Raw genomic sequence first — 23,016 nt, forward strand, 5'->3', positions numbered from 1 at the left:
GGCTCATGCCTGTAATCCCAGCACTTCGGGAGGTCAAGGCAGGTGGATCATTTGAGGCCAGGTGTTCGAGACCAGCCTGGCCAACATGGTGAAACCCCATCTCTACTGAAAATACAAAAATTAGCCCAGTGTGGTGGCTCGCACTTGTAATCCCAGCTACTCAGGAGGCTGAGGCATGAGAATTGCCTGAACTCGGGAGGTGGAGGTTACAGTGAGCCAAGATAGCACCACTACACTCCAGCCTGGGTGACAGAGCAAGATTCTGTATCAAAAAAAAAAAAAAAAAAAAAAAAAGAAAAGAAAAAGCCACATAAAAATCTTTTTTGTTTTTGTTTTTTTTTTGTTTTTTTAAAAAAAAGGAGAAGAGAAAATTATGCTAGGTTTGAAAATCTCACCTGTGGAAATTTGACCCAGATCTTGTCTTTTGGTAGGACTATATAATGATTCCAACTGTAGACTAACAAGAGTCATGGAATTTTTATATAAATGCTGCCTGAATTTCACAACCTTCCACTTTTTGAGGTGCTGCCATAACAAAGTTAGGCACAAAAGGGGTGTTTTGCAGACAATTTGTGGAAGTATTGACAGAGCTGCAGAGGTATCCTTCTCATTTCTGCATGCCTTAATCCAGGCCCATTTCTTACATTGCTTAGTGCTCAGTGTGTTGTTACAAAGAGCATGAGCTCAGAACCCAACTGGGAAGACTCTACCAGCTGAAGAAATGCCTCTGAAGTTAACCAGAAAATTTTCTCCTCTCTCAGGTCTTTTCTCCTTACTTCCCATAGAACTGTTCTTAGGGAAGGTTGACATAACCACATGGCTAAAATCCCAAGGGATTTAATATTCCTATACTTTAACTGTATGTTTTCTAAATAAAAACTTAGAGTAGACTTTCCCCCCTCAGTTTTTCAAAAATCACTGAATTCTCCAAAGTAGAAGCTGTGCAATTCATATCCTTACCAGGGAGTGTTTCCAAACCATTCTCTTGCAGGCAGTGTTGACAGTAAGGAAGATTGGAACCTGTCCCAGTAAAAAGAAGCTGAGAAGCTTAGAGAAAGTCCCTCAATCCAGCAAAATCCAGCATTTTAAAAACAGAAGTGGAAACAGTTTTATAAAGGCATTGCCACCCCCACCATTGCACACAAGCTTTGTTTGTTGTTGTCAGTAACATTATAAGCACTCCATCTTTGGGTCTTGGTTAATGCTACTACTCCAGGTTCCAGGATCACCCAAGAAAGTTCCTCCCAAATTGGGAGCTGTAACCATCTGTTGATACTCAAGGCTCGCCGAACAGCTATCACTCTAAAGGGGCCTCTTATCTTTTTTTCAGCAGGATAGAAGCAGACATCCACTGCCTTTGGAAAAACATGGGGAGGTGGAGGGATGGATCTACAGTAGCAACTGCAGCAATGAAGACAGGTCAGTTTTACATGCTAGAAACAGAAATGCCCCCAGAAGGTTCAGGATATAACTAGAAAACTTGATTGCATCTACCTTAGTTTGTATAAGTGGTGCGTCTTGGAAAATACATTTCCTGAATAGTTTAGATCAAAATGGAGCTGACACTCAGGATCTCGTGTAATAGTGACCCACATGCTTTCCATACATAGTGCACATGGATTTGTCCACAGCCCACATTCTGTTTTCTTGCTATAATGAATTCTTTGGATATGGTCATGGTGGGTGATAGGAAATATTCTGAGCCAAGGCAAGATGCTTTTCTTAACAGAAGGTGGTTGTACTGCTAAGGAAAAATGTTCATGCAAGTGATCACCAATCTGGAGAGTCCCCCCAAGTCCCAGATAATCAGGTAGCTACAAGTGTGAAGAGAGGACACATTACCAACCCAGAGTTTGAACATTTAATTAAGCTCAGTAAGATTTAGCATTTCTGTGAAAGGAACTACAGTGGAACTTCAACCCTGCTTCTTTATACTAGATAAAGGACCCATCTTCTTAACCTATTGGATTTCATTATTTGCATAACATTTTACTGACCCAGTGTGCCAATAAACTCGCTGTTTGGTTGGCATATCAGGAATTAGTCAAATGTATTGTCTGATTGAATTTATCAAAGACTTTGAGTGTCAGTCCTACATCAGTATGGCTTTTGACCTGGTTATGTTGCATTCTTGCCTCTTGATAAGAATGTATTCATCAGACATATTTGATCGGTGTGCCAACAAGGGGTAGAAATTAGTTAAGGACAGCGTCAAGAGACAATGGAAAGACAAGGTGGGAAGCACACTATATTTTCCAAAGCTTTACATTGGAAAGCTTAAATATTAAGAGATATTAAATATATATTAAATAGATTTTATGATTAAAAATAAAGTGTTCTTTTTGGTTTCTTTAAACTAATCATTTTGGCAAATTCAGATACTTTTCACTTAATATTTGAATATATAAATCAAATTTCTTCCATGTTTTCTCCCCTCTGAATCTTTCTCTCTTTAGCTTACCAGTTGAAAGATATGCCAGTCCTATATTTAAATAAACAATTACATTAGCGATATGTGTGCAATCAACTTTAAGATTAAGAGCAAATTAACATTGGCTTGTCAGTCTCTCTTTAAAGCTGTTTTCCATCTCAAAGGTCATGATCTAAGGTAAGGTCCAGAAACAATTGAGATTGTTTTACATCTATGTATTAGGCTGGAACAAAAGTAATTGTGGTTTGTGCCCTTACTTTTAATGGTAAACGCCGCAATTACTTTTTCAGCAACCTAATAATTACAATTCTAAGTAATGGAAATACATATCTTTTATAGGTTTCAATGGGCAATACATTAGCATAATGTAAATATTTGTATTTCATACTGACTTTGAATATTCCTTGTCAAAAGTGCACTTATACTTTTAAGTTATCATGTGTGTTTACATTATTGTTTTGTCAGAAGGCTGGAGTTATCATAGCAGAGCTTTTATGATAAAATATTATGAGCCTTGTAAATAGTTTTAAAAATTATCCACTAATGTCTATTTGTCTTGCAAAATTTGCAATTTTACTAGTAGTTTTCATCACTTGCTCTTTCTACCTCTAATGTTTCTCAGTGTCCTCCATTAGATCTTACTGACTCATCACATATAAACAGCTTCCTCAGAAAGAGTCCAATAAAAATTAAAGACCAAGAGGTAGAGTCTATTGGAGCCATCATGAATTCCAGTCCTTTATGTTGTTATCGATTTATCTTTTTTTTTTTTTAAAAGCACACCCTTGACTTTTTTTATTGTTAAAATAACCAGATTCTAATTTCGGGCAGCAAAATCAATTACTGCAAAAAGTCAATAATCAAAAATCAATGTATAATTGGTTTTCATCACCTATAGAATTAGTTAGGTTTATACCCCTCAAGTGTTTAGTGATTCTATTCAGTCAACCTAAAAAAATTGCCTCTTTTCTACTTAAAAATATTATTTATTTATTTTTTTTGAGACAGAGTTTTGGTATATCGCCCAGGCCGGAGTGCAGTGGCACAATCTCAGCTCATTGCAACCTCTGCCTCCCGGGTCAAGCAATTGATTCTCATGCCTCAGCCTCCCAAATAGCTGGGATTATAGGTGTCCACCACCATGCTCAGCTAATTTTTGTATTTTTAGTAGAGATGGTGTTTCACCATGTTGGCCAGGCTGGTCTTGAACTGACCTCAAGTGATCCGCCCACTTTGGCCTCCCAAAGTGTGGGGATCACTAGTGTGAGTCACCATGCCTGGCCCGTCTGTTTTCATTATTACCTGCCTGTTCTCAGTATGCAACATGGCAGTACTATTGACAATGAGGTGTTTTGGCATATCAGATCACTTTTCCATTTGGTCAAGGATCCCTTTTCTCTTTTCATCATTTCTGAACTGCAGAACAGGAAGTACTAAAGCAGTGGCTCAGGACAATGTTGTCACATCAGGAGGGGCAGAGGTGTTTATCAGGATTATGATCCTTTCAGCTGCGTGTCTCAGAAGGATCTCCTGAAGCCCTGGGTTTGATATAGAAACCATAAGAAAAACACTTGGGGCAGTTGTATATCTGGCTCTTCTCCCACTTCTCTTATAAAAGATTAAGAAAAACTGATGGGATGATTTCAGATGTTTCATTGCCACCAAACTACAGCCTTGAGTTTTTTTTTCTTTAAGTGATCTTATGATGCCAGTAAAGGCCTCTGTCTTGATTAATGATGATCATCCTACAATATCTGGACATGGTGGCTTGACATGAGTTTTCAACAAAGAAAATTAGTCTCTGAAAGACATTTCTCATCTGAAACTCTCAATATATTAAAATACATTTAAAAGTTACTTCTGGGAAACATACTAAATAGGCCAATCTTTTAATCATTAGCTAATTGTCAAACCCTATAAAATCATGGTATAATGTCACCCTGACATAAAGCAAACATCAAAATTAGTGCATCATTTATAAAGTGAAGTATTATTTGCTTCCAAGTGACAAATTCTATTGCCAAAAAATACCACTGTACTTCTAATAAGTGACACTCATTTTAATAGACCCTACAAAAATACAATATTTTCAATGTCCCCATAAAACAGTTAACTTACAAATATTATTCTCAGAGCTTTGGTGACATCAATCAGTGATACTACTCTGAAAATCCTCATACAATACTTGAAACACTAGCATGTAAATTCATTATATAACAAAAGAACTATGTAAAATTATGAAAGAGAATGCATGCAACCAACTCTGGGAAATTATCCTAGAATTTCAAATTAATACTGTAATTAAATTAATGACTAATATGAAAGACAAATATTTCGAAGGATTATAAAATAAATTTTGATCATTTATACAGGAAAATGTTTTCAATGGAAAAGTAAGTAATTCTACATTAACCATGCTTGTCTTTCTCTCCGGTGAGAAAGCATTCAGGATTGTACATACCTTGAAACTGTTTTTGGAAAAAAAAGCATTTTATCTATTTCTGCCTAGAAAATCAGCCATTGAAATTAATGATACAGGTAGACCACAGCTCTGAGAAATTATATTTGAAGTTTCATATTTAAATACCAAGGTTTTAAAATCACCCACCATAACTTTCTAACAGCAGTCTTTCGTAATGATAAATTTTATCAATTTCCAAAACTCATTTTAAATAATTTAAAAAGTAGCAAATTAGATTAAGCAACACACAAATAAATTCCACATTTACAAGTAAATAAATCACAGGGGCTACAGTTTATAATCAACAGGAACTTGAAAGAAATAAAGCAATACCTTTCCTGCCACCCATCATCCACTGCTTAAATTTGTGGTGAAAAAGACTTAACTACAATGACCGTTAGTCTGTTTCTAAACTCTGCATGTATTGTAATTAGCTAAAGGCATTGAACAAATTAGTTCATCCTATTTTTATTCGGGTCCCAGAGATAAATGGCTAATTTATGAAATATTTCACTCTGTGTCATGAGAATTTAGCAAATGAATATGGAACCAAATATAAACACTTTATACCATATGTACAGTTACTTTCATAAGGCATTATCATGTAATTTTTATTGAAAAAGATTCAATATAGTAAAGTCTTATTTTAAGATATATTTTTTCTCTATCCGAGATGTTTAGTTTATGAAAATATTGTTTTTCTCTATATTCTTTTTGTATATATGCCAACATATACCTTGTGCTAGAAATATTTTATGGGAATTACAATTCTTTATATTTGTAGTTTCTATATAAAGGCATATACAACTTTGAGGCAGTGTTTCTGATGGAGAGCAGAATTCATAAAGAGCTTGTGTGTGCTTCCGTGCTCCGAAATTATATGAAATCCACTTTGAGAAGAAACTTATTTGATTAAAAACAAAAACAAAAACAGAAACAAAACTGCACCAATGCACAGCCAGAGGCTGACAATTAAAACTAATACATAACCACATGAACATCATATTTATAGAGTTAACATTTTTAAGGATGGTCAGTGCTAACATATAGTATTATACATTTGGCACTAATGTTTGCCATTGGTCCAGCAATTGGCAAAATTTGTTTCTATGTATAAATTTATTTTTGAACATTAGGTCTGGCTAGACGTATCTTCACTATTTATAAAAAATATTTAGACAGTAAGCTCACGTTGAATAACTAGGTCTACTGTGTTCTGGAAACTCTTCAGTAGTAATACAGCTTTTTCATGTTCCATATGTACAAAACTGTGTCCATTTGCCTGTAAATACACAAATAAAACAGGGCAATCAATGCAAACTATTATCACTGTATCATTGTTTCTATTCATAAAATTCATGGGAGCACTGAGCAACAAAAAGTTATCAGTTTTTATAATTCACAATGGAATCGCAATTATGGAAGTAACTAATTTTATCCAGATTCAACCAAATTTATCAATTCAACAAATATTTATTAAGTACCCAGTATGTCTTTGCCACTGTGCTAATCATCAAGATGCCCTGGTAAATAACAGATAGATGTACTGGTGTCATAGTAGTTCAGTTCCATTGTTGTTGTCCTGATTTGTTTTTGCAGGGGCTGATTGAGGTGGTCTGGAAATGGGCATATGGCCATTACCTTAGTGTTATATAAATGCTAATATAAACTCATCAACAAGACCAAATATTTCAATCATGCCAAACATGACTGGACACTTATAGTACATTTAAATCTTATTTTGACTCACTGGAAAGTTCTTGGTTTATACACTTTTATGTTAGAGAAATATTTTTTATTTCCCTTATTGCTAAATGCAAGTATACTTATTATCTATAGTAGTGGTTCTCAATCAATCCACTATACTTAAGGAATGTGTCCCTTGGGGATAAAACACACTGACATTAGTAACAGAGGACATGTCTGCTGTCTTCTGTTTAAGAATCATTGATATAAGCAATTGATAATCAGTTTAAACATAGCCTAAGGTTACAGTTTCAGAGTTCCCTCCGTCTATTATATGAATTTTATGTCACAAAATGTACATTGTTCTCTGTATTGAGTGCCATGGGTCTTTGATTTTCTCCACATTAAGTTGCAGATGGTCTTGATTGGAATGATTTTTATTATTAATACAGAAAGAAGTGTATCCCATAAGCCTTCACTGCCATAAAGGTAAAATTAAATACAACCTTATTGAAACTTGATAGAAATTAATCTTGGCAACTGAATGACTGACAGTTATGTAATTGTTTTCTTTGCAGTTTGAGACTCAGTTGATTCAGAAAAGAGTCAATCAAGTTGACAGCTTGGCTGAGTACAGGTAATAGAGCCAGTTCACTGGTTGACTTTTTCAATTTTCAATGGACTGATACTTATTTTGGTTACACATTGCCTTTTTTATTTTACTTACTATTTTTATGCTTTCTTAAAATATGATTAATATTTCAAATAACCAATCACTTAATAATTAGACTCTTTCATTGACTTTGGCTTTTTCAAATTTAAAGCAGCATTATATCTCTAGAAATATCATACAACCTTTAAAACTTAGATGAAAGTTATATGATACATTATATCTCATCACTAGTTCATTAAAATTGATTGACTAATGATGTGGTAAATAAGATTCCAAAATATTACATTTGTAAACCATAGTACATCTGCCAGTAAAAAAATACTGGTGACAGAATATAAATTCTTGGAAATTCATGTAATTAGAAGTAAACATTTGCTTTTAATTAAAGAAACCTTAAAGGCATTCCTTAACAATATTTAATAAATGAAAATGCCCATAGAAGTTGGCATTGGCCTCAAAAAAAAAAAAAGAAGTTGGCATTGGCTGTTTCAGTGTCAGGAAACAGTAGTTGAGTAGAAGTTTGGGCGTGTTACACAGCCCACATTTCTTGCTCTGCGTTATACTAAAAATCAGACAATGAGGTTACATTTGGTGTCATTTCTGATCAGTTTTGATGGAGAGTAAAGAATACAGCATACGGTCCATTCTTTTTTCTACTCTTAACCTGTTTCAGACATCAGGAACATAGCGAACTTGCATGAAATAAATATTTATTCCATTGTAGCTTTGAGGGATGTACTGACTACCTTAATGCCTTCAATTTGACCAAAATACTTTAATGCCTTCGATTTGACCAAAAGTTATAACTTAATTGTGAAATTAAAATTGAACTTTAATAATGGAGTTCTTGAACGTCAAACCATAATAATGACTTTCTGAGTGCTCAGATTTCTCTATCTGCAGACTCAAACCTAGAATTGCAATGAATTAAAAATCCACTGAGAATTTTCAGGGAATTGTTCAAAATTTAAATATCTCACAGTTACAGAAATAAAAAATTTTCTAGGATTTGGAGGCCATGAATGGTACGTTGTTCATCATCATACTTGACATAGTATCAATGTTAAAAATATCAGTGTTAAGGGCAAAAGTGGTATAAAACTTAGCAAATTAATCATAGCTGTTAATTTAGAGTGGTACTTTTATTATGAAAGATCTTCAAAGAAGGTTAGTCTGCTCTCAATGTGATTACTTTAGCATTTTTTTCAATCAAAGAATGTCTGTTTTGTACTCACTTCCGTAGGCATTTTGCTAGGCACTGGGATGGGAAGTAAGAAAGAGATGAAACAGGAAGGCTCCAATCGAAGCAGCAGCCATTCAGGAGGGGAAATAAGTCATGCACGTAACTAAAAATAACATAAAATGCCGCATGTAGAATGAACCCTCAGTACATATATGCTGAATTGAATTAATATCTGAAGAGGGAAATAAAGTGCTAGAGTAGCTCAGAGGAGGGCAAAGAAGAGAGGGACATCTTCTCTTTGCTGTTTCTCTGAGGCATAGAACGAGTGTGATTCCCAAAGGACTACAGTCCTTGTCTTGTCTCGCTCCTAGAGTCTCCTCGAGCCCTCAGTATGTTAACAGTTGTTTTTTTTCAGGTAAATTCTGTAACAGTATGTGCAGAATAAAGCGTTCTAAAATGGTTCATGTGTGGAATCATTTTTCTAAGAAATAAAAAACAAAAAAAGCACCAAATCTAAAACCTGTGAATTTAGACCATAGGCTTTAGCATGGGAAGCAACCATAAAAATAAACTTATGTAGAGGGGCTATTTTTTTTTTTAAACAAGGCATTAGTTCAAAAAACCTCTTCTTCAAAAGGAAGAGAGATAGCTCAATATGTAAAACATTTAAACAGATCTTTTTAGAGAGAGACAGAGAAAGGGAGAGAGGTGGAAGACAGATCGGACCCAGCGAACCAGCTTACTTGCCAATACCTTCCCACCCCTATAGTGCTCATGAAAGCCCAGTGTGAAAACTGTTAGTTTAGACTAATCCTGTCATTTTATAAATGAAAGGCCTTCATTTTAAGGAGACAAAACAAATTGTCTGAGGTCAAACAATGAGGGAAAGGGCTAAGGCTGAATCACCTGATACCGTAATATTCCTTCTTCTTGTTTCTTTCATTACTTCACTGAAATAATAAGACCACAATCATGTCAAGTAATTTGAGCTGACATTTCACTGGCCATGATAAAATAATGAACATTTTTCCCTTAAAAAATTGTTGCTATATCACCTCCAAAGATAATTCTGTTCTTTACAGTGGTTGCCAACCTGTGATTCCCATTCAGATTTCTATCAGGTTTAATTTAACTTACTCTAAAAATACTGGTAGAAGTAACATTTAGTCCTAAATTAAATATCTACAGAAATGCTGAATCTCCAATTTTTTTTTGAGTGGAAGAAGATAATAATAAATCTCAGTTCCAGAGAAACTTCTTTCATTCTTAGGACAGAAGAGCAAAATGAATTGACATTGTATTTGTTAACATGAATGTGGTTATCAGGCTTAAATCTTGGATAGTTCAGACAGGGAATCAAACAACTATGTTACTATATTTGTGTAGGGCTTCTTCAGTTAAAATAAAGACCAGAAGAATCACAATATTCCAACTAATGGAGTTTTACATTTGTGTGTGTGTGTGTGTGTGTGTGTGTGTGTGTGTGTGTGTGTGTGAGCGCGCACAGAAGAAGAGGAGGCTGAGGAAATAAAGACTGCTACTATGCAATGTTCATTGCAGGGTATAAACCCAATGATGCTTTGAAAAAATAAATGCATATGATTTACATGTATATTATATTACATGTATTAATATAATTTATTATATTAATAAATATATGCATACTATGAAAAAGATGATATGAAGAACAAATGCTAAATTAATAAAAAATTTAAACTATATTGCCACATTTGGCTACCTATATGTTTTATATAGATACACTATCATAGATTTGAAAAAAATATGTACCATTTTGAGGAAATTATAACCTAATGAAAAATGAGAAATCACTTATTAAGTTGAAATGAAGTTACCAAGAAAACAATCTAAAAAGGGAAAAGATATTCTGAAAATTTAATCCTTAAAAAATATGTAATTAATGGGTTTCTAGCTTTAGCTGATTTGAAAGTATGAAGGAACATTTTACTATAATTGTTACGTAATTTCCAGAAGACATCTCTTGTTATTTTAATTTTATTTGATATCTTCTGTGCCACAAAATGCTTTTTAATTGTCCCTTTTCATGATTTAGGCATGAAAAGACTGAAGGATAATGAAAATAGTATTTGCAATTCCAACAAAAAGTAGAGCTTTGCAAATAGAGCTCATCAATCTATCGTAAAACACACTTGGTTTCTGAATTTCCTCTCTTATTCTCTCCTGGATTTATGTTTGATTACCTTCTGGTAAATGTTTTGTTAAATGGATAAATTATGGATGTTCATATTGCAAAAACAGTCCAGATGATGTTGTAATTCTCCTAGAAATTCTGTTGCATTCTTATTATTCAAGGCTCTAAGCTTAAAAACTAGCCTCAGAGAAGGCCAGACCACAGGGTTGGTGGGATTATCCAACAGGGAGGACAGCACAGATCTTTTTAAACTCCAAAACAAGAAAACAGTTTAGAGATATGGGCATGTGATTTCTGGTTGATTTAAATTCACCCTCCAAGGGATAAGCCTTTTTAAAGGGCCAGTACACATAAATTTTGTATGTTAGAGAAATATTAATACATTGATATATTGCACTTTGAATGCCTACAGCTCTTAGAATGAGGGAAAACGAAATAATGCAGCAACCAAATTAGTGCCATAAGAGCAAGGCTTCATGGTGTTCAATTCTGATTGCCAGGTATTATGAGAAAGAGTAGGAATCTCAGATAATCCTCATTGTGCTTCACATTAACTAACTAGAATTAATTCTCATTTCAAATTTTAATCTGATAAGAGTACTCGTTAAGTATTAGGATATATTTAGGGCTGAGTATACTCATAATCAATACTACATTGACCTTATGTCAAGCTATTTAAAAAACTTTCCTTTCTATCGAAAACCTGAATTATAGACTTTCAGTTCTTAGAGAGTTCATATGAAAAATTTACACTGCTTTTGTAAATGTGAGAAAGTTTGAAGTTTTAATGAGTTTTATTCTAGTATTTTAAAAAACATTTGCAGAACAAAACATAAATAAGAATTTCTCTCTCTCTCTTTTTTTTTTTTTTGAGACGGAGTCTTGCTCTGTCGCCCAGGCTGGAGTGCGGTGGCCGGATCTCAGCTCACTGCAAGCTCCGCCTCCCGGGTTCACGCCATTCTCCTGCCTCGGCCTCCTGAGTAGCTGGGACTACAGGCGCCCGCCACCTCACCCGGCTAGTTTTTTGTATTTTTAGTAGAGAGGGGGTTTCACTGTGTTAACCAGGATGGTCTCAACCTCCTGACCTCATGATCCGCCCACCTCGGCCTCCCAAAGTGCTGGGATTACAGGCGTGAGCCTCCGCACCCGGCAAGAATTTCTCTTCTGTGTTAAGTACACACATGTACTGCAGCTTGAATTTCTCATGAATTAAGGCTCATAAAAGATATGGCAACGTAGAATATACTCAACTGAAGACTGAATTATTTGAATAGAAACTCAGGTGTGGAGCTGATAATAGTAAATCTGAATAAATTTATTTCTTTATCTGCTCTGATTTTTAAATGCTTGTTTTCTTTTTATCAAACATATCAAATGATCATCTCCAACAAATGAATTTCCTACCTTGATTTGCAAGCCAATTTCCCAACAAGTCACGATCCTTTTACTTTTCACAAAAAGAATAACTGCAAAATCAACCCTTAATTTTCGGGGGGCTCTTTGTAGCCAGGCTGCTCTCCACTTTGATGAAGAGCTTGCTCTTAAATGACAGGCTGGCATTCATTTTATCAAATGTTTGATACTCAGCTCTTTTTGTCTCTCTTCCTGCTTTGTTTCCTGCTCTGTATAATTTGGGTATGTCTATTTCCAGGACTAGGTTGTGGAAGGCAGGAACTTGGTTACATTCATATAACATTGTTTACATTTCTTGGCACAATACTTTGTACACAGTGGGCATTTGATGCACATTTTCCAAATAAATAAATAAATTAGAAAATGTAATAAATATGATACCATCTGCAAAATTTGCTCCATAGAATCAGTATTGTGTAATGGTGTGAAAGTTGTCAGAATCAAATGGAGTGACTAGTGTTAAACAAAACAAAACAAAACAAAAAACCCGGCAAATAGAGCGGGGAAGGCCATGAAGAGAGGGTTCTCATACTTGTATACCTGATAACAAAAACTGTCACAAAGGCTGCAAAAACACGACCTTACACAAAAGCCATTGCAACCTTACACAACAAATACTTCTGCAGGGACATTGCCCAGCAATTGGTTGTCCAATCTTGGACTGGCATCAGCCTTGTTATCGATCTTTGTAGCCAAGGATAATTATTTAAAAGTAGTTACATAATCCTTATTTTTTCCTTTAAAAACCGCTGTCTTTCTTTAACTTCCTGAATACATGCATAGTTTACTATGGCATATGTATTCCAATTTCAATGCTCTATTCCCAAATAAACATCATTTTCTTTTAAAGAGTCTCTCTGTTTGTTATTTTGTTGACAATGGAAGAACTCAAATAAGTTATCGAACATCTGTCAACAATAGATGTCTTGCAGGGTTGTTGTATGATTTAAATGACACAATAGAGACACTTAATGGATGTTACTTTTCTACTAGCTAAACTATGAATGATAGAGTCACCCTAAAAAACCTAATTTGTTTTATTGGTTTTCATGTTTTACTAAATACTCAAAATATGTTTTGATTTTCAAAAAGTATTTCCTCAATATTTTTATTGGTTTTCTGTGCAAGAACATTGTATATTATGAACAAAACTAAATGTATAATAATATGCAGTCAAAATCTGGCATATAAAAGCATACTTTAAAAGACAGTTTAATGATGGGTTCTCATTCTGTAACCCAGGCTGGAGTGCAGTGACTCTATCATAGCTCACTGCAGCCTCAACCTCCTGGGCTGGAAGGATCCTCCTACCTCAGCCTCTTTAGTAGCTGGAACTACACATGCGTGCCATCACACCTGGCTAATTTTTAATTTTTTTTTGTAGAGATGGGATCTGCTATGTTGCCAAGACTTGTCTTGAACTCCTGGCCTCAAGCAATCCTCTTGCCTCTGCCTCCCAAAGCATTGTACAGGTGTGAGCCACTGTGCCTAACCAACACATAGTTTTCAAACCTATTTCTGGTTCCTTTCTAATCCAATTGTATTAAACGAAATCTTACTCTTCAATGTATTATATCATTATAAGCAATTATTTACCTAAACATTAAAAGTTATGTGATTATTCCTCCATAGTCCCCCACCCCCAATGTCTCTGGTGCTTTTGATTTTCAACCACAAATAAGATAAACTATAGAAATGTGGAACTTACTTGGCCTTGTTGGGAAATGCTTTAGTACAATTTTCAAGTACTTTATTTCTTTAAGGGTTCAACACTTCATTTTAACCATAAACAATTTCTCATTCTTTAGGGGTTTTATTTTTGGAGGTTTTTTTTGAGAAATTTTTAAAAACTCAGAAACTGAACATTAACCCTTTCTTAATGATTTATGGTAATAATTGTGAACATCAACACTCTCTTGGACACAGCCATGGCCCCGTTAGTTTGTTTCTATAACAAACATTTCCCAAAGTGTGTTGTGTGGAAGTAGTTCATTGATGCTTTGGTAAAGAGGACTGTATAGTTAAACATGTTGAAACATATATCTGTAAGATTTCTTAGAGTTCTTAGCCTATTTAGTACAGTGTAAAGTCCTGAAACAAGGGATAGAGTATGAAGTGATTACGAAACTTAGTTCACCATGAACTCTTTTTTTTTTCAAAGATATGTCAAAAAATGTCATTGAGAAAAACTGTTCCATACTGAAAGTACAAAACGTTCTTTTAAAAGCCAGAAACAAGATTTTAGGAGTACAATCTGCTGTACTTTTAAAATCTTGTTTCTGGCTTTTAAAAGAAGTTGTTCTCTTCTATTTCTGGCTTTTAAAAGAAGTTTCTCTCTTACTGCAGAGTGAAGCTGTTGGCTATGACTTCTTGCTTCTGGCAATGAGCCTGGAGCCAAAGGCTTTCACCTTGGTGGTCTGGACAACTAGATAAAAGACTCCCAGGTATGATATAAATCCTCTCTTACGAGTAAAAGGAATGAAATGTAGCGCATGGACTTTGTGACATTCATTATGGCTCCTCAGAAGCACTTTGTTTGTTTTCTAGCTTATGTTTTTGTTTCTTATAGCTCTGGCTGTGGAATAAGTGAGCTTTACCTAAGTCAGAAAATTCTCTCAGCAAGCTAATCACACCTACTGGTCATTAACAGAGCCATCAGATTTCCATTCAGACAAGGAAGCGTTGATTCAGTGTTTGTATATATATCTGTGTACAACAGATCCACCCATACACAGACATTTCATTTAGACTTCTCTTTGGGGAGTCTGAACTTACCTCTCCCATTCTGAGCCTTGAATGCCATATCCTGCTTGCTGTCTCTCCCTACCGCCATCCTGAGCCTCACTCCAACTCATCACCATGCTTGAAATTCTCCCAGTCCATGAAAAAACTTATTAAAATCCCAGGGTTTCCTTTCTTCATGACTCTAACACGAGTCTGGGGTCTTCTTCCCCAATATTCTCTCCTTTATACTCCATACTCACCCTTTCTAGCATAAACCTCTTACCCCTGCCCCTGAAAACTCATGTCAGTCTAGCCCACAGGTATTTGTCCTCCTCCTTCTTTTCTCTCTGTTAATTCTGCTCCACCAGGAATAAACTCCCTTCTTTTGACTCCGCCTACAACCAGAGATCTCCATGATCCCCAGTGCACCCTGCCACAAAGGTCTCCTCTCCCACTCCCTCACTGATTCACTGGAGGAGCTAAGAAGAGGAGGGTCTTACATCTTGTATTTTTGTCTGAGAGTGGCCATCCTCTCTGCATCCCAGGATACACATTTTTATATTAATTACTCGATTCCGTTAACACAGCTACAATATTTATTAGATACATCACAAAATCAAGTACTTTATTAGTTTCCTAATGAGTGCATACATTCACTTTGTCTCCCTAGCTATTAGCTCCCTTAGGACACATGACTTCCCTTCTACCTATTAAGGGGCTTCTAATGATATTTCCTTATGAGACACTAATCAGGATGTGGAGTGAAGTTGTCACTGTGGTATAGAACAGAGCAATGATAATAGGTCTAACGGGCATCAAACCCCACGATTTTGGCCAAGATAAGATGCTCTGAGCCAAACGACTTACCAAAAACTAACTTTAAAAAAGTAAAAAAAGTGCAATAATGACTCTGCTAATAGTCCAAGTATTTGTTGATAGACATTGTTGACAGTAGTTTCTTGAACTGTCTATATGAATTGTAGGGCCAAGATTCTTTCTAAGACAAGGAAAAAGAAAAAATCTGGCTTGTTTGAATTATTATCTCATTGATTATTCTCTTTTAGCATCTTGAAATAGAGCCGTAGACAAAGAGTATGTTTTGATTGCAAACTCCAAAACCCTTAAAATGATGACAAGGTAAAAGAGACTATAAAATTATCTTCAATTAAGTACCTTATTTATATACCTCATATTAGAAAAATCTGTTTTGGTTATTGGCAAAATCTGGATGTCGTTAACTAATTCTCTATAAATTATTTCTCTTCTCTTGCCAAAATTAGGCTTATGTATGGAGATGGGGGTGGGTAAATGAAGAGGAGAGGGTTTGGCTTCCCTGATAGAACAGGACATACTTGCAAGTGAGTTTTAGGTTACAACTGTGAATCATGTTGTTAACTATCAGGTACAGTATATATATATTTTCCAGTCTATTCATCTTTTCAACAGAGTAACTATAATTACTAGATTTTCTGTATTCATATATATTTTGAATTATAAAATTTATGAGGAATTAGACTGAATTTTTTAGCTGAAAAGAACATTAGAAAAAAGAAACTATGATGATAAATTGACAAAACTGTCATTTCAAATATTGGCAAATTCAAAAGGCTCATTCTGACATATTTTTATATTCCATATGCTTTCAGTTTTTTCTCTTACTGTTATATAATTGAACTTAGCAGAAGGTGAGTCTATGAAGGGTCATTTGCTCTTTCCATATGCCACACTGTCTTAGGGTAATTCTGGGAAAACGAATAGTACAACAGAAAAATGATGCGAATATGTTTTAATTAACATCATCCCTTATTGCACACATCTTCATGTAATTCAAATAACATCCTCATAATATCACAGCAGAAGAAGAAAAGAGTGGATGGTATAAAGAGTAATAGAGAAAGAAAGAGATCTAATAAATTCTGGGTTTGGGAAGAGGGATTAGGAGAGGTGCATCTCTTGTGCTCTCTCATATATCTTTTGCTATTTGCTATTGGGTTAGATTAAACCCCAAAAGTACTGACACTTAGGGAGGGCCATTCTTTTCTTTTTTCCTTTCTTTTACTTCGATTCTTTAGGTCGAACATTGCCACTGAGCTTTGTAAATAAATTCGCTCCACTGAAAACACACGATTCTGACCTTTTAAGTGATAGATAACCCAATGTTATGAAACAATTTTTCCCCAGCATTCTTTAAGCTAAGAGACAATGGTATTATAAATAGATGAATATATCGCTTGCCTTCTTAGCATCTGATGTTGCAAACAATTTCATTTTAGAATTAGTCATTCTCGTTTCTTTCTTTCAGAAAGTATAATTGGCCATGTGTACTTTTTAACTAGTATGAATGAAACTGTAAATATGTAATTTGATTAAAGTCCATGTACTTTTTTCTTTATTGAAAATGGCTTTGGTTTTATTGGACTAGGTACAAGTGAGTTCTATGACAAAACTAAAATGTCACATCCTTGATGGTCATTTGTGGAGAGGAGACATCTTGGGCGCAGCTTTTCTGCAGTATTCTTGGCTGAAAATTTCTTGCTACTTCTTGCATGAGGAATCCATTTCCTTGCATTTTGCTGTTATTTTTACCTCTCCGGGATTAGAAATACTGAACCCTCATAACCCTCATGTCCCCACATATAATTCTAGAATTTCATAGCCAGAAAAGAGCATTCTAATACCTTGCAAGTAGGCACTAATGTTTTTATTTTTATTTTTTATTTTTTTGAGACAGATTCTCACTCTGTCACTAAGCCTGGAGTGCAGTGGCATAATCACAGCTCACTGCAGCCTCCAACTCCTGGGCTCAAGTACTTCTCCCACCTCAGCCTCCAGAGTAGTTGGTATTACAGGTGCTTGCCACTGCACCTGGTTAATTTTTAATTTTCTGTAGAGACGAAGTCTCACTGTGCTGCCAAGCCTGGTCTTAAACTTCTGGCTTCAAGCCATCCTACTGCCTCTGCCTCTCAAAGTGGTGGGGTTACAGGTGTGAGCCATCATGTCTGGTCTGACACTAACCTATGTTTCCATCTGCAAGATATACTGTGTATAATTTCGTTATAATACTTATGTATACATTTCTGAATTCTAGCAGAAGGGAAAAATCTTTATTTTGCTTCTGTCATGGAGGAAGGAACTCTGTAACATTGGCTCAAGCTATAGCATACTTCTCTACCCAGCCTCACATTCTAGTAGGTAAGAGATCTGAGATTAATTGGCTATATTTTTTTCCAGACTCTAAGATTTAAAATAATTTCTTTGAAATTCAGTGGAGAAAAAAATTAGCCATTTCCTTTGCTAATGAGCAGCATTTACCAAATGTTAAGAGAGTTATGTTGTTAGTTTAAGTTTATTCTCAGCTGTTTTTCACTGCAATTCATACAATTTTCAAAGAGTTGAATTTGTGAGCTGGGAGGGACTTCAGACATATAAACAGCAGTTCATTTTACACATAATGAATCTGAGGCCCATAGACATGATGTAAAATATCTAAGATCAAAGAACTAGTTAGGCTATCCAAAAATATAGAACTTCCATAATAAAGTGGTAAAGGAAAATTTTAGATTATTATATGTGTGGTTGTTATTGTTTCTCAGCTCTAGCTCAAAAGACCAACTGCTGTTTGCATCTTCTGCCTGCATAGAATGGACTCGGGCCTGCTGGGTGGTATTTCTATTGTGACATTGGCACAGGCCGAAGTAGCTTAAACTCTTTTCAGAGAACTATCATTTTTGAAAACTTGAGTAGCTGATTGTGATCTTGTTAATTAGTTTAAAACATTTCCGAGAGGCCAGGCGCAGTGGTTCAGGCCTATAATCCCAGCACTTTGGGAGGCCAAGGTGGGCAGATCACCTGAGGTTGCAAGTTCGAGACCAGCCTGACCAACATGGAGAAACCCTGTCTCTACTAAAAATACAAAAATTAGCTGGGTGTGGTGGCGCATTCCTGTAATCCCAGCTACTCGGGAGGCTGAGGCAGGAGAATCGCTTGAAACTGGGAGGCGGAGGTTGTGGTGAGCCAAGATTGTGCCATTGCACTCCAGCCTGGGCAATAAGAGTGAAACGCCATCTCAAAAAACAAACAACAAGAACAAAACAAAACAAAACAAACAACAACAAACAACAACAACAAAAATTTCTGAGAATGAAATGTTAAAGCAATCTTAGGATTTCTACTTTTCTAGGACTTTCTGAGAGAACGCAGTACATTGGAGATAGAAGATCTCCTTGGAGCTGACTTGAGGGGATCCTTGCATTGTTTAACTGTGTTTGTATAGTTGATCTAAGGTTTCTTTTTTACATGTCTGTTGCGGGAAGTCAGGGACCCTGAATGGAGGGACCAGCTGAAGTCATGGCAGAAGAACATAAATTGTGAAGATTTCATGGACATTTATTAGTTCCCCAAATTAATACTTTTATAATTTCTTACACCTGTCTTTACTGCAATCTCTGAACATAAATTGTGAAGAGTTCTTGGACACTTATCACTTCCCCAGTCAATATCCTTGTGTTTTCCTATGCCTGTCTTTACTTTAATCTCTTAATTCTGTTATCTTCGTAAGCTGAGGAGGATGTATGTCGCCTCAGGACCCTGTGATGATTGCATTAACTGCACAAATTGTTTGTAGAGCATGTGTGTTTGAACAATATGAAATTTGGGCACCTTGAAAAAAGAACAGGATAACTAACAGCAATCTTCAGGGAACAAGGGAGATAAGACTTGGCGTCTGACTGCCGGTGAGCCGCACGGAACAGAGCCATATTTCTCTTTTTTCAAAGGCAAATAGGAGAAATATCGCTGAATTCTTTTTCTCAGCAAGGAACATCCCCGAGAAAGAGAATGCGCCCCTGAGGGTAGGCCTATGAACGGCCCCCATGGGGGCAGTGTCTTTTATGGTCGAAGCCAAAGGGATGAAATAAGCCCTGGTCTCCTGTAGCACCCCTAGGCTTATTAGGATGAGGAAATTCCCGCCTAATAAATTTTGGTCAGACAGGTTGTCTGCTCTCAAACCCTGTCTCCTGATAAGATGTTATCAATGAACAATGCATGCCCGAAACTTCATTATCAATTTTAATTTCACCCTGTCCTGTGATCTCTGTGACCCACATCCTATTCGTTCACTCCCTCCCCTTTTGAAAATCGCTAATAAAAACTTGCTGGTTTTACGGCTCGGAGAGCATCACAGAACCTGCTGACATGTGATGTCTCCCCCGGACACCCAGCTTTAAAGTTTCTCTGTCTTATACTCTTTTCCTTTATTTTTCAAACCAGCCGCGATACTTAGGGAAATAGAAAAGAACCCACATTAAATATCGGGGGTGGGGTTTTCTTCCAATATGTTGATGTGAGGTTCCTTTTTCACATGTCAACTGTGTTTGTATAACTGATCTAAGGTTCCTTTTTCACATGTCCTGTCTTCTCAGTGAATCTAAATCTTCAATATATTATGTTGAGCCATTTCATAATTGTTGCACATGATCAAATATCAGCAGTATCAAGTAGTTCCACCTATTTATATAATGGGAAATTTCTGGGGTTCTGAGTCAAAATACTGAATCTTAAATATGTCGATAATGCTTAAGAGCTTTTCCTTGGAATGTAGAAAATGATTATGTACCTCTTATATAGGAAGTGAATTAATGAGCTGCAAATCACTGATAAGAAACAAAGCAAAAAAATTAAAGAATGAATTCAGAGACAAGGACAAAAAAAGCCAAATAAATGAGGTTATGTAAAGTATTTGCTTAACTGTTTATTGGGGTGAATCTTTTCTGATATGCCAGAGCTTTAAGTTAGTGAAAGTCATTTTCCATCACACAATGCATTTTAAAAAGTCACCTTATATACAGCTAAACTTTTGTTTATCTAAGCAGGGGGAGTAGAATGATGTATTATGTATTTCATAGCATTCAAACAGTAATAAGCCTGTGGCTGAGAAATTAAATATGGACCAGTTCCTTCTCCCTCATGAAAGTCACACACATACTGTGTTTGGGCATTTACTCTTACTTGATAACTATGCATAGATTCACATATATACATATATTTTATATATATATATATATATATTTGTTATATTATCAAGTAATTTCATTCAGTTCAACAAAAATATGCAAAACATCTGTCATGTGCCAAGTACTGTGTAAGGTGCTAGGGATATAGGATTTGTCAGACTGAATTGTTTTTGACTTGACTTTCAGCCCCAAAACAATAAAGACAAATAAGCAATGTAAGAAGGACTTATTTTCAGTCATGTAATTCAAATCATTTAACATGGTAACATGGTTACATATCTGTTTCAGTATTGGCATTTGCATGCATTTCTTTTTTCTGCCTTACCTGAAGGATCTTATCACCAGGCTGCAGTAGGTTTGATGCTGGCCCATCAGGCTGAACCCTAGTAACAAAGATACCCTATAAGTCAGAAGTAACAGAGGTTAGGATTCTATTACCAAGAACCAGGCCTACTTAAACAAATCTTCATGCACATAGAAAACAGTGAAAACAGATTCAGAAACAGTTTATGTGTGTAGGCTTCAAAGATTATTATAGTATTTTAAGCAAGGCAGCACTCTCCAAGCCAGGTTTAAGAGAAGCAACATTTTTGCTTGCAAAAAGAAGCTTATCTTGTTTTGAAAGTGCAATTATGATTTATAAATTGATCTCATGGCATATTCTTAATGACTTTTTTCTTAAATCATTTGAAATGTGATGTTGAACCATTTTTTGTATAAATTCTGAATTTGTCTTAAGTTATTCTTCTTAAATATGTCTCCATTAAAGGCAGTTGAAGGTATTTGAAAAAGTATCTTCTATTTGATAGTTTATTGTATACTTTAAAACTTTTACTAGAATTATATATACATTCGGGTTTATTTTAATGCATATTATTTCATATGTTACTGAGAATTTTAATATAAAATGCATATGAACAAATTAAATATAAGCAAACTGGACATGCATTTTAAATAAAGTTTATGACTATATGGTTATAAAATCCCTAAATTGATTAATGCAGTTTATAAGAAAGTCAAATTAATTTTGTTGACCATGTATAGAAAGAAAACATATATTGAATGTCTACCACATGCTAGGCCTGGATGGTTCATGATATAGAGATAGACAGAATATAGTTTCTGACTTTAATGAGCTCACAGTCTAGTGGAGGAGAAGTCAAGAAAACCAATAATTATAAACTTTGTGACAAGTGTTATAATAGAGGTATAATGGATTGTAAAAATATGTTGCACCTAGCTTATATTTGTGTGTTAGGTCTTCCAAGAGGAGAAGATACCTGATAGCTGAATAACAAAGAATATGCAAAAGTCATCCACACAGGTAAGGGGAAGAAGGATATTGCAGAGAGAAGGCACAGCACATCAGTGAGTGTGCCTGTTATATCTGGGAAATTGCAAGTGGTTCTGCTATGGCTGGAGTGCTGATGGAAGGGTGGTAGTGGATGGGGCTGGATGGGGCTGGGAGTGCAGCAGAGGATCAGGCCAAAAAGTAGGTTAGGGCAAGATTAAGATGGCCTTTCATAAACCTTCTTACCAATTTCAGGTGCTACTGAAAGATTTTAAACATGATGGTGATAAGATTTCAATTGACATCCAAAGAATGAACTGATGAATGGATAAACAAAATGTGGTTATATCTATATAATGAAATATTATTTGGCAATAAAATGGAATAAAGTATGGAAACATGCTACAACATAGAAGAAAACATTATGAAAACATTATGCTCAGTGAAAGAAACAAGTCACAAAAGGCCAACTATCATATAATTCCATTTATGTGAAATGACAAGAATAGGCAAATGCATAGAAACAGAGAGCAGATTAGCATTTGCCAGTAGCTGGGGAGTAACTGTTAACATGTACAGAGTTTCTTTTTGTACATAATAAAAATGTTCTGAAATTAGATAATCATGATGGTTGCACAACTCTGAACACATAAAAATCACTTAATTGTACACTTTAAAAGGGTGAATTTTGTAGTATATCAATTATATTTCAATATAGCTGTTAATAGTTTTCTATTCCTAAGCATTATTAGTAAAATAGAAGACAATATTTTGTTATTCTTGCCTGTTATTTAGAAAAGCATGTTATTTGCTGATCTGTAAACATGACTCACTTAAACTCATAACTTTGTGTGTGTGTATATGTGTGTGTATGTGTAAATGGTTTAACAGACAGACCCAAACTAAAATATTTCTACTTGTGTTTTCACTTGGTTTTTCAGAAGTTTGTGAAACCTATTAATGTAAGACTTTT

The 23,016-nt window shown here is 35.3% G+C and overlaps 1 protein-coding gene and 1 long non-coding RNA gene across 10 annotated transcripts in view; one reads left to right on the plus strand and one right to left on the minus strand.

Annotated features, from left to right (window-relative positions):
* The window catches only part of LOC105498361 (leucine rich repeat containing 7), a 571,142-nt gene that overhangs the window by 15,805 nt on the left and 532,321 nt on the right, over window positions 1-23,016 (minus strand). For 8 of the 9 annotated variants that reach the window (XM_024798135.2, XM_024798136.2, XM_024798139.2 and 5 more), the window contains 2 exons: window positions 21,078-21,152; window positions 6,084-6,174 (listed from right to left, as the gene is read on the minus strand). In XM_024798135.2, the coding sequence (XP_024653903.2) occupies window positions 6,084-6,174; window positions 21,078-21,152 (166 nt within the window). Of the gene's footprint in view, window positions 1-6,083; window positions 6,175-21,077; window positions 21,153-23,016 lie in introns of those variants that run through there. The other variant, XM_011770416.3, reaches the window with a different exon arrangement.
* Window positions 6,171-22,098, plus strand: LOC105498359 (uncharacterized). The gene is made up of 3 exons (XR_011619937.1): window positions 6,171-7,215; window positions 14,364-14,461; window positions 22,011-22,098. It is a non-coding gene; the product is annotated as an uncharacterized lncRNA (long non-coding RNA).

The sequence above is a fragment of the Macaca nemestrina genome, chromosome 1, assembly GCF_043159975.1.
Source record: "Macaca nemestrina isolate mMacNem1 chromosome 1, mMacNem.hap1, whole genome shotgun sequence".
Lineage (NCBI taxonomy): Eukaryota > Metazoa > Chordata > Mammalia > Primates > Cercopithecidae > Macaca > Macaca nemestrina.